Here is a 15,351-nt window from a genome sequence, read left to right as displayed (position 1 = left end):
TCTACATTTACTTTTGGTTTTCAAAATGCATGTTTAATTGTAACAAAAAATGGTAAAGTAATACAAGTATATAAAACAAGTATAACTAGATGTCTATGATAATGTAGCTAAATTAAAAAGTTGACCTTAGAAAGTCAAATAGGAATCTAATTTGAAATTGATGAAGTACTAAAGACTTAATTTGCACATTGTAATGAATTTGATGGAGCTACACATCATATTGCCTTATTTTACATTTATTAGCAAGAATTTTTAGTTAAAGTTTTGGCTATGTGACATATACAAACTTATGTTTTATTTAAATGGTATCAATATTTTATTTATTGAAGCAAAATAATATTTATGTACAATTTAGTACTCGTTCGTTCTGCAAAATTCATCATTTTTCCTTTTAATATTCCACAATGCAAAAATTAAAATACATATAAAGTATATCTTTAATTACAAGGCTGAACTTCTTGCTGTTCAACGTGGGCTTTCCATTGCGTGAAATGGAGGACATAGAAGGGTGAGTTTGGTGATTGATTCTGAAGCTGTAGTTCGTATGTTAAAGGGTGATACCCCCCTTAACTCTCCATATATTCTCATAATCCGCAAATGCAAGGCTCTCGTCTTTGAAAGGAATTGGGAGATTGCTATTAACCATTGCTATAGAGAGGCTAATCGCGCGGTCGATTGGTTAGCTGTGAGTGCGGGGCAAAAGTTGATTCTTTTAGAGGCGATCCCGAAGGATCTTCGTGCTATTTTATTGGAGGATTTAAGTGGGGTTGCTTGGGCAAGGAAGGTGCCTTCGATGGCCACGGGCCGAGAAGCTAGCTATGAGCTTGCTTGAGTTTATTTTTTATTGCTTTCTGTTTTTCTTTTCTTTTTGTTTCGAGTTGTTTCTTTCTTTCTGTTTTGTAGTTTGCTAGCTTTGTGTTTCTCGTTGGGGTTTTTTTCCCTTCTCGTACACCAAAAAAAAAAAAAAAAAAACACTGAGATCTTGCAATACTATTTTTTTCCCTATAGACTCAGTATTGATTTTAGCTTTGTAATCATAACAATCCAACACAATAATGAAAATTAAAAACCGAATAGTGATTCATACAATTGTTGATTACTAGCGCTAGATAGGTATCACAACATAATTTTTTTTTTTTTTTTTAGGGGAACCACAACATAAACTTGTTAAACAAGAATTAGAGTGCTTTCAAAAAAAAAAAAAAAAGAATTAGAGTGATTCAAAATGCTTCCCACAAACATAGGTGCCAAGAATGCAAATTTATTCTCGAAATTAAAAGATGCTAGATTAGTATCTTTATATCTACTCCAAATTTGTGCCTAACAGTCAACCTTTTGTATTTTATATGACTAAACTGATCAACAAAGTACACGATTACCAACATAATCCCAACACTTTAATACTCATGCCATAACATATTAAGCAATTTTCATACTTTTTTAAGGGTAATTTAGTAATTTCTTCCTGCATTGACCGCAAAAGACAAAGGTACGGTCAACGCCAATTTAAAAGTGTCTAAGTAACTCCTCTCGTGCTACCCTTTGCCAGCTTTTTTTTTTTCTACTTTATAAGTTTAATTATCAATAATTAATTTAGAAATACAAATTATTTTTTAAATTTTTTTACTTTTGATTTTTGAATGTCTTTTTTTCTTTTCTTTTTTCTTACCTAATTTCACCATCTTACCCCTAGAAATTCAAATCCCTTTAGCCGGACTCCAAAGATCTACTCAAATGGAATTTTATTTTCGATTTTGGCAAAACCCCCCAAAATTATTGTAATTAATTATTGCTACAACTATAGTTTATTTTTGGTAGCTCAAATTTAATTATTTTTTTCTTCAATTTCCAAAGTTTTTTATTTTATTTTATTTTTTACTATTACCAGTAGAATTTCATTTCATTTTCATTTCACCTTCCGGCTTTCTCTCTCTTCTATTTTCTCTCTCTAACTTCTCACTAAAAACAAGCTGAGATTTTTTTTTATTTTTATGCAAATTATTTTATTGGGTTTGTTTGATAATTAGCTGTTATTTACTTGTTGGGTGATGATCTTCTGTCGTTTGATCCTTGGAAAGGTGTCGTTTGATGGCATTGAAGTGTAGTTGTTCTTGAACTTTGGTAAAGGTTTGATTTTTATCACTTTATTTATAGTTTGAGATGTTTAAGTAGCCAATTTAGTGATTAAATCATGTACATCTTGCTTAATTACAGTGTTTAAGTTTTCATAATTTTGTTGCTTGGTTTGTAATAAAGTTATGATTTTGGGGTTAGTAAGTGATTAGTGTATGCTTTATGAAATATGGGGTTTCATAACAAAAACAAATTGGTAAAGCTAAATGAACAAAATGTGGGAATTTTTAGTTGATTTATAGTTGGCATTTAGGTTTAGGTTTATGCATGAATCTGGTTTATAGTCTAAGTTAAAGAAGCATAAGAAAGTTCATGTTTTCAGTATATGTTTGCTGATATTTATTGAGTATTATGATTTTTCTTTTTTGCACAATTATTGTTACTTGTGGATACCAACTAGCTTAGTTAGTAAGGTCTCGCCGTCTTGGGATGGTACCGATCACGTGGGATCGAATCGTGTCTAGATCATACACCAAAACATGATAGTTCTTTAGTTCCACCGTTTTGAAATTGCATGTGGAGTTGTTTTCTTTTGCTAAAAATGAATTTGAAATGGTTTCTGTTTATGGTTAGACTTTTAATTTACTTTGGCTTATGATTTAACCCATTGAACAGGGCATTCTAATCTAGATGTACAGATATTATACCTTGCTTAAGCTTTCTTTGATGGATAAAGTTTTGTTGTTAAAATCTTTTGTCAAAGATGAGTTTGTTAACTTATTTTGATGAGGTTTCTACTCTTCGGAATTGTGCATGCAGGGAAATAGGGAATAGGGCTTGATTAAGGATCATTTTAGTTTATTAAAGGCATATATTTGGAATAAATTGTAATTATTTGAAAGAACATTTATGCATGGAGGCCAAAGAAAGTATGACGGCAGGGGTGACAGTTATAGGAGCAGAAGCTCCGTCGAATTATCATGTGGCATCCAGGGGTGAAGCCCCCTCTCAACCCCCAAATCAGCTAGCTATATCACCAACTGGGGCTGTTACTCCAGGAAGTGCTGGCATACCTGGATTGGTGGACAAAAAGAAGAGAGGTAGGCCTCGAAAATATGGACCAGATGGTAGTGTATCAAGATCATACTCGCCAAAGATGACTTCAGCGTCAGCTCCAACTTCTGGTGGTAGTCAGCCAAGTGGGAAGCGGGGTAGGGGAAGATCAGCTGCTTCAGAGGCCAAACAGCAGCCCCGATTTGAGATGGTTTCTATGGGTATGTGGTTCATAATTTTGGTTATTTTGACGCTCAAACACAAGCATGTGATTTAAGGCTTGCTATATATGCTTTGACTCTTGCCTCTTAGTAGGCAAGTTCATTTACATCCTTGATTGTTGATTCAAAGGAGGTACAGGTTCCTCTGAGGTTTTGGGAAAAAAATTTGTGAACCTAGAGAGCTAACCCTTTTGCTTTTATATTGATTCGGTGCCTTTAAGTTTTTCATGTCATCTCGTGGGTTCTACTATGGACATGGACATTAATCCAGCTAGACTTTAAGATTTACTGAAGATGATGCCCATGAGTCCCTGACACCATAAGATGCAGAAGTCAAGGTGCCGTTCTGTCTAATGCAGAATGTTCACACTTTGTTATCTTAAAAGGCTTTCTGTAACAGGAACAATTTGCAATCCACCAACATTTAAAAATTATGCTCAAGAAATCGGATCAATCGAGGTCAAAGCACATGTTTGAATTGTCAGTTGTTCTGTTATAACAAACCTTTATTAGAGATCCTCCTTTACAGTTCAACAAGATAAGCTCTCAGGATTTATAACTGTCAATCAATGAGAGAGAGTTGCAAAAGGCCATATAATAGTTTTTCCACCTATTGTAGTTGCTAATTAGGGTTTTGCATGAGTAAGCCTTTGATCCCATGTGGGATTTGAAGAATGTAAGGAGAAAGACAAGAGCCTTGTCAGCCTACTCCTGCCCTCATTAGATCTATCTTGCCCCAATATTAATCCATAATCCAGTGTGGTCAATGTACTGTTTTTTTGCCTTAGTTTTCCGGTGGGCGTGGTGGTAGGGGGGGGGGGTGATGTTAAGGACTCATAGAGCCTCTAGTCTATGCATTCTGGTGGCCTCTTTCAAGTTATCTTTATCTGTATTCATCAATTGCAGGTTGTTATTGGAGAAACTTTGGGATGCTGATGCATGTCTAGTTTCCCTAATCCTTGTGTTGTTTACACATTAGGTTACACCATTAAGAAAATAATGTAAATAATGCTTTCTTCTTTGAATTTACGCCTAAAGAAACAATTGCAAACACCATAAATCAATTTTATTAAGGCAGGGTTGGATAGGTCCTAATCTATGCAGCATTACCCCTACTAATCCAAGACTATGTGAGAGGCCATTTTTGGATGAACCAATAAACAATATTCTCTTAAGATACAATATTAGCTAGTCGTGCTCTATTCAACAGTGTTGTTTGTTGATTGGATGGAGTCACGATGCTTTCAGAGGGCTTGTCATCGAAGAGCAGCCAATGCTGTTTGAATTGTCTTTGTAGGTTTGTTGTACATGATCTGCATGAAGGGGTTGAAAATCAGTTGATGTTTGATAGGAGTAAACTAGAGGAAGGCTGATGATTATTCTCATGTACAACTTGTCAACTTGCCACATCATTAGTCTTCATTGGATCTAGTATACTGCTAGCTATTCAAAATTTATAGAACTATCTTTGTTACGTCCAAAATTATTTCATCCAAGATCAAGATTGTGTATGAAATTCTTTGAGGTAGCTCATGTGTTTACAGGTTGCTACCCTAAGTCCTAAGAGAAACAATTGCCTAACATTTGTCCCGTTGTTGGGGTTTGGGGGCTGTCAGGAGATAAAAACGCATAACCTCAACCCTGATAATTTGATGCTGTGATAAGGTTCTTTTTGGGCTTTAATTCCACCTCCATATTGGCCATAAGTTGCTCAAAATGCAAGAAGTGATTCAACTAAAATTTGTTTTAATATATGAAAAAAAGAAGAAAATTGAACATAAATATTTTGTTTTCTTGGCTTTGCTATGTATTCAATTTATTTATTCTACGTTTGATATCTTGATACAGGCGATGGATTTGGACGCTCTGACGGAGCCAACTTCACTCCCCACGTTATAACTGTAAATGTTGGTGAGGTATGTCATGAATAGCTAGGAGTATAGGCGTAATCATGTTTGAACAGGAAATATGCTAGCAACCTTAGCATTGCTTAAGTGCAGCAAGTCTTTTGGGGGAGCTAAGTGGGCCCTTTGTTTTCATGAAATGATAGTGTTGATTGAAATGCAGCCCTGTTAGTTTAAGATCAAGGGCAATAGACACTTACCTTATGTAAGTAGGCAAATTCAGTGCCTGCTTCTTGTTCCTTTTTGTTGTCATTTGTCAAGCAAAAAAAAAAAAAAAGAAAAAAAAAAAGAAGAGAAGCTTTATGGTATCAGTTAACTTGCATGTGGTAGCTAAATTAAACTGCTGCCAAGTCCTATTTGTCATTAATAATTTAATATGAAGTACCTGTTCTGGTTTTGTGCTAACTTGTCTAGGTGGTTGATAACCTTACGTCATATCTTATTGAAAAGTGCACCCTTCAGAAACAGTCGGATATCTAGGTTGAACTTCCTTCGTGTGTGGAAGTTTGTCTAATTCTATATTTGGTAGATTATTATGCTTGGACGTGTGTTATACTATCATAGGACATTTTTCAATCTTCTTTCCCAGAAGCGCATTTATATTTCAGCCACTAATGCTGAAAAACCAATAGCTAAAACATGAGAATTGAGAAAAGTTGTGCGTTATGAGTCATGGACAAGATTTGTGTTATATTTGCTTTCACGTGATTTCGTGAATGGCTTCCAGTTGTTTTTTGTCTGTAAGGATATTCTGAGACTCAACAGGCCCTCTAGCAGTAAGGTAGTTATAATTTGATAAACACAAATTTAGAGTAATAATGCCTTGTTGTCATCTAAGTTAATGTGAGGCTCATATGTGATTTAGCTTTTTTTCCAAAGAAGTTAAGGAATTAATGTCAATGGTTCTTATAAAAAGCAAGAAGGCCTTGGACACAAGTGGTGACATGGTCATTGAAACGGATAAGGAAAACCTATATATATGACCACATCAAGGAGGCTGAACCGTGTGAGTGTGACTTTGTGAGATCCTTTATGGAGGCTACTGAGAAATCTCAAAAGAATAACATTCAAATGGTAGGCCTATTGTACCTTAGTATTCTGTTTCCTAATATGCAAGCTCATTTAAAAGCTTTTTGACTCCTGCTTTTAGGCAGCTGGGAGACTCGTAACACACTAAGAAAGGCCACAGATTTAGCCTGGGAGACTCTTTAACGACATTAGGTGAGAAGTACTAATAATAATTAGAGAAAAAGCCTTCTAATATCAAAACATCATCCGGCTACGACCATATTATTTGGCGATTGACTCTAATCAACCTCAGGAAGCCTATTTCAAAGTTACTCATGGCTGTAGTTTTTTCAGTGAGTTGGTGAAGAATCTCAATGGAAATACAAGGATTTATTTTCTGTGTCCAAATGGCTTTTGGGAATTTAGATGACGCTGCTTTGAATGGTGGTTGATCATAATAAAGGCCGATAGTAGTAGTCATGGCCTAGAGATCTCTATGAGACACAAATAAGATGCAAAGGTTCCTTTCTTCTTGATAATTTCTTACTATGGCCTTTTGAACCATGCTATGAACCATTCACCAATCATTGTGTTTACCAGACTATGTTCACGCCCCACATCATATGTTCTTTCACTTATCCTTGTTTTCATCAGGAATTCAACTTATCTACTAACCCTACTGTTTGCCCCTATTTATATCGTTCTTGTTTTACCCTTGTAATATACTTTCCTTATTGTTTTTACCTCTCCTTTACATTTTGCAGTTTTATTTTGCAAAGCTTTCCATTTCTAAGCACATATTTTGGATGAACCAGCGGATAAAATAAGCAGGGTGCCTCTAGAATGCAAAAGGAAAAAGAGTAACATTGTCAATTAGGAAAAAATAAAAAATAAAAATTTCTATGACAATATAAGAGAAGGTGTAAAAATGATACATAGATCGGGAAGGGCTAAAATGGGGATAACGACGTGGCTTTTAAACTCAGATTCAGAGTGAGCCTAAATAAAATCCTCACAAATATGAACAACTATAAGCAAGAAAAACTAGACAATGGAAGTTGAAAATGCAGAACATATACGTTGTGGCATCTCAATGCGTGAAGGTGCACACATACATGTATGTTTATACTACAATCGATGAATCGAGTCTTGAAAATATTTGTTACCTTCAGGGGAAGAGGGGTGGGGGTGTGGAGGAGGCAGTTGTGAGCTGTGAATAGCTTAGAGCCATAGACTGTAGGGCTGAGCAAATAAACTTCAGCGAGCAATTAGAAATGGAATATGACCTGTATATATGAACTGGAAAAAATAGAGTGAATCATGGTAGGGTATATATATTGGCACAACTGGTAAAAAGCTTTTGCTTTTTATCCCATATATGCTTTGCAAGGAATATATTTGTCTGATTCCTGATCTTTATTATGATGAACTCCGCTTCATTTTGTTGATTGGTTACTGGATTTGTTTTAGGATGTTACAGCAAAAATTATATCCTTTTGTCAACAAGGACCACGAGCAATTTGCATTCTTTCAGCAAATGGAATGGTATCAAATGCTACACTTCGTCAATCTGATTCTTCTGGAGGTACATTGACATATGAGGTAAGCAGTAAATATATATTCCTAAGTATTGATTCCATTTTTTATATATGGTCCATGAGTTTCTATTGTTTATATCTAGGTAGGGGAGGCAGAAGAAATCATCTTACTATGTGAATCATGCAGGAATCAACTAATTGTGTTAGTTATGTCTCATCACCAGAGAAAGATTTGCATTTTACCAGTCAAACTCACACACATGGATAATATGGTCACTCACTTGCATATTCTCTTCCTCGCACACACCCACAATTGTTTACGTGTTTTACTCCCCATATCAATGATCAAGCTTGCTCTTTTAACTATAGTAATTTACTTGTCTTATTAATTTATTGACATATTACTCAATGTGCTCCAAAAATTTATATGGGGAGTAAATTAGTACAGTGATAAGGGGAGTAAAACACATTAGACGTAGTATTGCATAATCTTTAATTAGTTGCACTATACACCAGTATACAACCTGCATATAAAATATCTACTTTTGGTTCAATATCAATGCAACTTTGATATTGCACCAAAAGTGCCTTCCTTTTTAAAATAAGCTTACATTCAGCTGATCTGTGTCCTTTATTTGTCTTAGGGACGCTTTGAAATAGTAAACTTGTGTGGATCCTTCACGCCTACTGAGAGAGAAGGTACAAGATATAGAGCAGGTGGGCTGAGTGTCTCTCTATCAAGTCCAAATGGTCAGGTTGTTGGAGGATGTGTTGCTGGACTGCTGATTGCTGCTAGCCCGGTTCAGGTAAACATTCTGCAGTAATGTACATGCTCTCTTCTGCATGGCCAAATTTCTTTCTTTTCTTTTCTTTTATTTTTTTTTTACCTTGTGGTGAAACTGATGATATCTATTGACAACATTTCTGAATTTTCCAACAATAAGAAAAATAAGCTGAAAAAACTCTAAAACACTGTTTCAGGCATAACAAGGCTTGCTTTCTCTTCTTGTATCAGGTCATTGTCGGGAGTTTCTTACCAACTAACCCGCCTGAGCTCAAACCAAAGAAGCCCAAAGTACAAGTACAAACACCATCTGCACCAACTCCTTTTACGATTACAACTGCCCTTCCTCCACCTAATGTTGCCGAGAAAGACTCATGTAATGGCCAGGGGCACAATCATAATAATTCTGTAGCCCCAATGCAGAACCTTACATCGATTGCATCTTATCCACGAGAAAATTGGCCGAACACACATTCTATGCAGGAACGAAGGACATCCCCCACTGATATAAATATATCTTTGCCTGGAGGGTAATATATCAACCTTCCTCTTTATCTTCTTTTTTTTTTTTTTTTTTTTTTTTTTGAGGAACCTTCCTCTTTATCTTCTCGCTTTAACATTAGATGACGATATTAAGTTGAAATAATTTTTTATCTGTTAAAACCAGTTATATCAAAAGAGGTCATCAGCAAAAATGAGTTTTAATCTGAAAAATTCATTCTTGGTCAACTAGTGAGAATAAGCCTGCGTTATGGATTCATCAAGTCATGAGCATGTTTGTTATGATTTGCTGACTTTGTTGATGGTTGCAATGCAGGATGTAGGTTCTCAGCTGGTAGTCTGACTTGTATGCTAATCAGCTAATCACATGAAGGGAATATATATTAGATGAAAAGGCGGTCTGAGTCTGGGTTTTCCCCTGACTATAATTTGTGCACATTTTCTGAAATTCGGAGCTTTGTATGGACTAACTTAGTATTGATGTTTTACATGCTATAGTTACATTAGGAAACTGGGTTTTTTAGTTTTGCAGGATTTTAGTGGGTGTGGTTCTTGTCTCTATGTTCTTTTATAGAAAATCACAAGGTTGTAAGCACCTTATAATATAGGGTGAACCTTGATTACCACGTTTATCATGTTAATTTCTTGGTGTATTAGTCTTGTACTTTGTTGCATGTTCTTTCTCCTATGCATTATTTACGCGTAAATTGTTAAACCAATTACGGAGTACATGGTTGCTAAATGCCCTACTCTTATAGACAGTTTATCACAAATTCACAATTGCAAACATAGAAGAATCATGATTCATGCATGATGTTACCTGTGCCCAGATAATTGAATCATTTAATCCAACTTCTTTAACATAAATATTGTTCAGGCGTAATAAAATTTTCGTTAGTGTATGTGTATCTAAGATATTTACTGAAGAATGAACAACAAAGAACAATCATAGCTTCATTTTCATATGCTCCTCTAATAAGAATAACTCTTTATGTAGGAATTATGCACAAATCAAGATATTAGAAGTTAATTATGTTGTAATTGGTACTACAACTTGACGTTTTACTTGTCTTATCGAAATTGGTATTATGAATAATTTTCTAGTCAATAATTTTAAATAACCAGTCACAATACTTATTGATAATCCAAAATATTTAAGTGTGCTCATCTAGAGTAAAGAGAATTATAAATGCACATATGTCTCCAGACTCCAGTACCCTTGCAAATTACGGAATAATCTAGCATGGCAAATAGCCAAATATATACACAATTATTTAAAGCGTAAAAGTAATATTGCAATTAATTTATAATTTTTCAAAAGATATTGTAATACGTTGCGATTAAAAAAGACCGTATAAAATTTGACATGATACGGAGTGCCTTTTGTTATGGGGTACACCGCACACTACTAGTAGACAGTAGGAAGAAACTTGACCAATTGCTTAAAGACAGACGACGTAGGCACGTAGCTCAACTCTTGAATCTTGGGCAGAAAGAAAAGCATTTTAACAACAATCCCAAATTATTAAACGAAAAGCATAAAAAAGAAAGGAAAAAAAAAAAAAAAAATAAAGTTGTTCAATTGAATCTCTTCCCAAACTTCATTTCTTCGCCCTAAACTCTCTCACTCACTCACTTTCTCTCTCCTCACTTTCTCTCTCTTCCGATCGACGATTCACCATGACCAAGCAACACGCGAATTGGTCTCCATACGATTTCAATGGGGGGTAATTCACTTTCTCTTCCCCAGAATTCTTCAATTTTCCTCTTTTTTACCCTATTTTTTGAATTAATTTATTGTTTTTGGGATGAATCAGAACATGTGTTGCAGTAGCTGGTGCAGATTACTGTGTGATAGCTGCTGATACTCGTATGTCAACTGGCTACAACATTCTCACTCGTGATTACTCCAAGATTTGCAAGCTGTAACTTTTTCTCTCTTTTAATTTCTCTTTTTTTTTTCTTTTTTTTTTTGCCCTTTTTAGTTTAATTTATTTACTGTTTTTGGATTTTGATTTGTTTGATTGGAGAATATGAATTGCTTTTGTTGATTGGTATGATGGGGAATGTGATTGATTAGTATAGTTAGTGGTTTGATGATTAGGGTTTTAGTATGATGTGTGAAAAAGGCTTGTGAAATTGAAGAAATTGATTAGGGGTTGGCCATTTCTTGCTTTAGGAATGAAAAAGGGCTTGAAAGTGGCATAATTGTTCCATTTTATTGGAATTATCCTAGAACCCATTTAGGTTTAATGGGTTGTTTGTTTATGGTGAATTGTGTTTTGTATTATTTCACCGTAGTTCTGATTTTGATTGTTCGGCATAATGTGAAGCTTTTAGCTCAATGTGTTGTTTAGAGAATTAGTTAAGTTTCACTTGTTCACTGCTATTGGCGTTTTGATGAGATGGGGTGTGCATTCATGAACAATGTATTTGAGTAGCTATCATAATGGAAAGAGGAGGGAAAGGAAGGAGTGAACTTGCTTTTGCCTTCCAATATTTTCTAAAAGATTACTGGGGTTGTGTTTACATGTGTATGTATTTTGAGAAGAAATTAATGGGCATATTTTGTTCTGTTGCTTCTCCTGTTAAATATGATCATCAATGTGCGTGCCTTTACTTCAGCAATGAAAGATGGTTCTGATGGCTGTCAATTGTCGTTAATTTGATTCCCTCCTACTCTCCCCAATTGTATCTTTTTTTTCTTCTGAGTCGTGTTTCCATTGACCTTGCAGAGCTGAAAAAAGTGTATTGGCTTCATCTGGATTTCAAGCTGATGTGAGGGCCTTACAGAAGCATTTAGAAGCAAGGCACCTGGTAAGCTTTTCAAAGCTTGATTTTTTTTTTATCCACTCACAAATGGATTTCATTGAGCTCTAATATGGTGACTGTCAACTTTGCTCAATATTTGATTGTATACTTTTGTTTTCTTTTTGCTGATGAACATGCCATTACATTTTTTCTTCCAAAAAGTTAAAATGTATGCTTGTTGAATTTTGCTACTTCACTCTTGTAGTATTCTTAAGGGAAAAATGATCTTCAACACTATTATTATTAGGTGATGACAATTAGGGGCTGTAGACACTAGATTGAAATATCTTTAGCTAGGTGCCAATTTCATAAGATAAAAATTTTCATAAAACATATGTTAAGAGAAGTCCTAGTTAAACTATGAAATGGTATCTATTATGTTTTTTTCTATTCACATGGAAACACAGAACTTTGGTGGTTGCATTGTTGCAATTATTCAATGGAGCCAGTATTATCCTATTTGAAAAATAAAAATATAGATAAAGGCTGCTCCCATAGTTTTAATCCTGATCCTATCTAATTAGTTTAATAGATTGCCTGTTTAGGTTTCTGCTTTAGATGTGTTACAAAGAGAATTTGATGTACACAGCATTACTGTTGGGGTAATAGAGAGGCTATTTCTGGTGGACCCATACATTATAAAGAGAGTGACATAGAGAGTTTGATGTAAATGACCTATTGCTACATTCTAATAAGAAAAAAAGCTAGCAAATTTCACAAACCATTATAAGGTAGTTTGTTTCAAAACAAAATTCAAAGAATGGTGATCTTTTTCTCAATTGGAAATGACCAATATTCCAATAATTTTTTGTAAAAAAATTGTCACTACCCCTTAATTTTGATATTGAGCTTTGATCTATGAATCTATAACTGGTATGTTATAAACTGAATATGAAATAGAAATTGAACCAATATGAATTATAGCTGATATTTAAAAATTTGAATATTCTTGTTAGACTATTGGTTTCTTTATTAAACTTTCTTCTGTTTGTGCCCAGATCTATCAACATCAACACAACAAACAGATGAGCTGCCCTGCTATGGCTCAGCTCCTTTCAAACACACTCTACTATAAACGTTTCTTCCCTTATTACGCTTTCAATGTATTGGGTGGCCTTGACAGTGAAGGTAGCTCGCAAATCATCATTTTGCTCCTTTATGTTCGTACATGTTTACTTTACTGAAACCAAAAAAAAAAAAGAAAAAAAAAAAAAGGTTACCTAATGAAATATATGTTAACTATGTGTCTTACTTGTTTAATGCTTCAGGCAAGGGGTGTGTATTTACATATGATGCGGTGGGGTCATATGAGAAGGTTGGATACAGCTCCCAGGGTTCTGGTGCGAAGCTTATCATGCCTTTCCTGGACAACCAGTTAAAGTCTCCTAGTCCCCTTCTACTACCTGCACAGGTATGTTGTTGATTTTGCAGGGTATCTGCAGAAAGTTATCTCTATTTTCTCTGTACTTTCTGCTCCTTTTAAGTGGCAATCTTAGCTGACTAGAAACACTGGCTTATGCAGGATGCTGTGACACCACTGTCAGAATTAGAAGCAATAGATTTGGTTAGAACTGCTTTTGCATCTGCAACTGAGAGGGACATTTACACTGTAAGTTTTTACTCGTCAATCTTTATATTACTACGTATTTTCCTCTGAAGTGCTTTGTAGTTCTTGTGGGAGATGACTTTCGAAATGCTTTAAGAGTTTAAAATTTAAATCACCTCTTCTAATAATTTTGAAATTTCTGCTTGGAGATTTTTTCTTTCGTGTCTCATAAATCATGATATTCTGTTATAGTAGCAGTGGTAGAATGATTTTCTGCCAAAGAATTCCATGGAAAGTCTATTACCCCTGGATGCAAACAGTGCTTTGTGCTTACATATGCACCCCCCTCCCCTGGTACTTCCTTAGAGAAATAACCCAAAGTTAACTATGTTTGGATTACAGGATTGCTTATGAAAAATTGGGATGTATGCAGTTTGCTTTAATAGTCTGTACTGACTGTAATTTTGTTTGGGCAGGGTGACAAGCTGGAAATAGTGGTTCTCAACAAGGAAGGTCTTCGTCGAGAATACATGGAACTCAGAGAAGATTAAGCTGTATTCCAAGAATGTCATTATTACATTGAGTGGTTTCGTTGATGAAATTGAAGCATTGTTAGTGAAAACATGTTTGTAGCAGCAAATGATGATAAGTTTGGAACAGACACTCTCTTCTCTTGTTATCTGAAACCGTAGGTGGAACTAGCTTTGCCAGGAAGTATTATGCGTACAATCAAAATTATTTCCATGTGCTCTTTTGGGCTATTTCTTTCCGATAATTTATTTGAAAGCAGCTTTGATCTTAAATTTTGCATGTTAACTTTTGATATATGTGGAGAACAGAGCAGAGAAAAAGATGTGCAAGTGCAATGGATTATATATGGCACATGTTCAAGAACGATTGTTTACCAACTCTTCTCTGAAATCCATATTGGTATTACTATTGCATTAGGGCATATAGACCATCTACCTAGTCACAATAAGGTTATATAATATTGGTAGATGCCTAGATGGTTAGTTTCACTCTTATTTTGTATCCCTGTTGCTTGATAGTTGAAACGAAAGAACTGATACGGTCACTTAGCAGAGCGAGCCAGTAAGTATAGTTACATGGGGGTATGACCTTAGGCCTAGTTTGAAACTTTGCGAATCAATCGTTTCCATCAAATGACTACTATGATGAAGCTTCAACATTGCCATTCCTGTCCAACAGTCCCGTCTTCCCCTACGTTTCTTCTGTTTCCTTGGAGGGCGGATTTACTTTTGTTTCCTCACTCCTTGGTTCCCCAAACAATGACTATGACTTAAAAATTTAGACATGTTTCACCTTTCCTTAACAAGCAATTACAATCCAACCCAATCTAAGCAAGCACCTTTATTTTTAAAACTTATTGTATAGTTGAGTGTTTATTGGTGTGTTGATTGTTGAAAGCCAGGTGCAAACTCCATCAATAAGAAAGTATAATCCAATATTTTAAGCTAGAAATGTCAAATGAAATGAAACGTAATTCCCAAGTTTATAGGTATATCTCCCTGTAAGAATAGATTCGAAACAAGTAAGTATACATGCAATTAATGATATACTATTTTCTTAACCATTTTTTTATTCAATCATTCATTTATGTTAGAAATCTCTAATTTCCTATTGTATACTCTGTTATATTTTCTTTTCTTTTTTTAAAAAAATTTCTTTTCATTTCATTACTTGTCACATCATCTTACCACATAAAATTTGTGACACCTCTTTTTGTCGAATATATTGTGACCTTTGACATTTTGGATACAAGTATATGTTACTTCCTCCGTTCCAATTTATTACAACAAGGATGGAATCACACATCCCAAACCATATTTTATATGTTAAATATCTATATTGTATATAAGAATAAAAAATATAAAAAATTGATATTGTGAAA

General features: G+C 34.7%; 2 protein-coding genes across 4 annotated transcripts; both read left to right on the top strand.

Annotated features, from left to right (window-relative positions):
- Positions 1 to 1,921: 1,921 nt before the first annotated feature.
- LOC110721424 (AT-hook motif nuclear-localized protein 7-like) lies at positions 1,922 to 9,756 on the top strand. 3 transcript variants are annotated; one of them, XM_021900565.1, is made up of 7 exons: positions 1,922 to 2,121; positions 2,893 to 3,347; positions 5,196 to 5,263; positions 7,730 to 7,861; positions 8,442 to 8,603; positions 8,813 to 9,111; positions 9,399 to 9,756. In XM_021900565.1, the coding sequence occupies exons 2-7, from the start codon at positions 2,987 to 2,989 to the stop codon at positions 9,403 to 9,405; spliced, it is 1,029 nt and encodes a 342-aa protein (XP_021756257.1). In that variant the 5' UTR covers positions 1,922 to 2,121; positions 2,893 to 2,986; the 3' UTR covers positions 9,406 to 9,756. The 3 variants fall into 3 exon arrangements, with proteins under 3 accessions (XP_021756257.1, XP_021756256.1, XP_021756259.1); XM_021900564.1 differs by having other exon boundaries at positions 1,922 to 2,127; XM_021900567.1 differs by lacking the exon at positions 9,399 to 9,756 and having other exon boundaries at positions 1,922 to 2,127; positions 8,813 to 9,115.
- Positions 9,757 to 10,609: 853 nt separating this feature from the next.
- LOC110721423 (proteasome subunit beta type-1) lies at positions 10,610 to 14,242 on the top strand. Its single transcript, XM_021900563.1, has 7 exons — positions 10,610 to 10,809; positions 10,900 to 11,007; positions 11,818 to 11,899; positions 12,892 to 13,021; positions 13,162 to 13,304; positions 13,416 to 13,502; positions 13,916 to 14,242. The coding sequence occupies exons 1-7, from the start codon at positions 10,763 to 10,765 to the stop codon at positions 13,988 to 13,990; spliced, it is 672 nt and encodes a 223-aa protein (XP_021756255.1). The 5' UTR covers positions 10,610 to 10,762; the 3' UTR covers positions 13,991 to 14,242.
- Positions 14,243 to 15,351: the final 1,109 nt, after the last annotated feature.

The sequence above is a fragment of the Chenopodium quinoa genome, unplaced genomic scaffold (genome assembly GCF_001683475.1).
Source record: "Chenopodium quinoa cultivar QQ74 unplaced genomic scaffold, ASM168347v1, whole genome shotgun sequence".
Taxonomy (NCBI): domain Eukaryota; kingdom Viridiplantae; phylum Streptophyta; class Magnoliopsida; order Caryophyllales; family Amaranthaceae; genus Chenopodium; species Chenopodium quinoa.
This window is presented reverse-complemented; position numbering and strand designations above follow the sequence as displayed.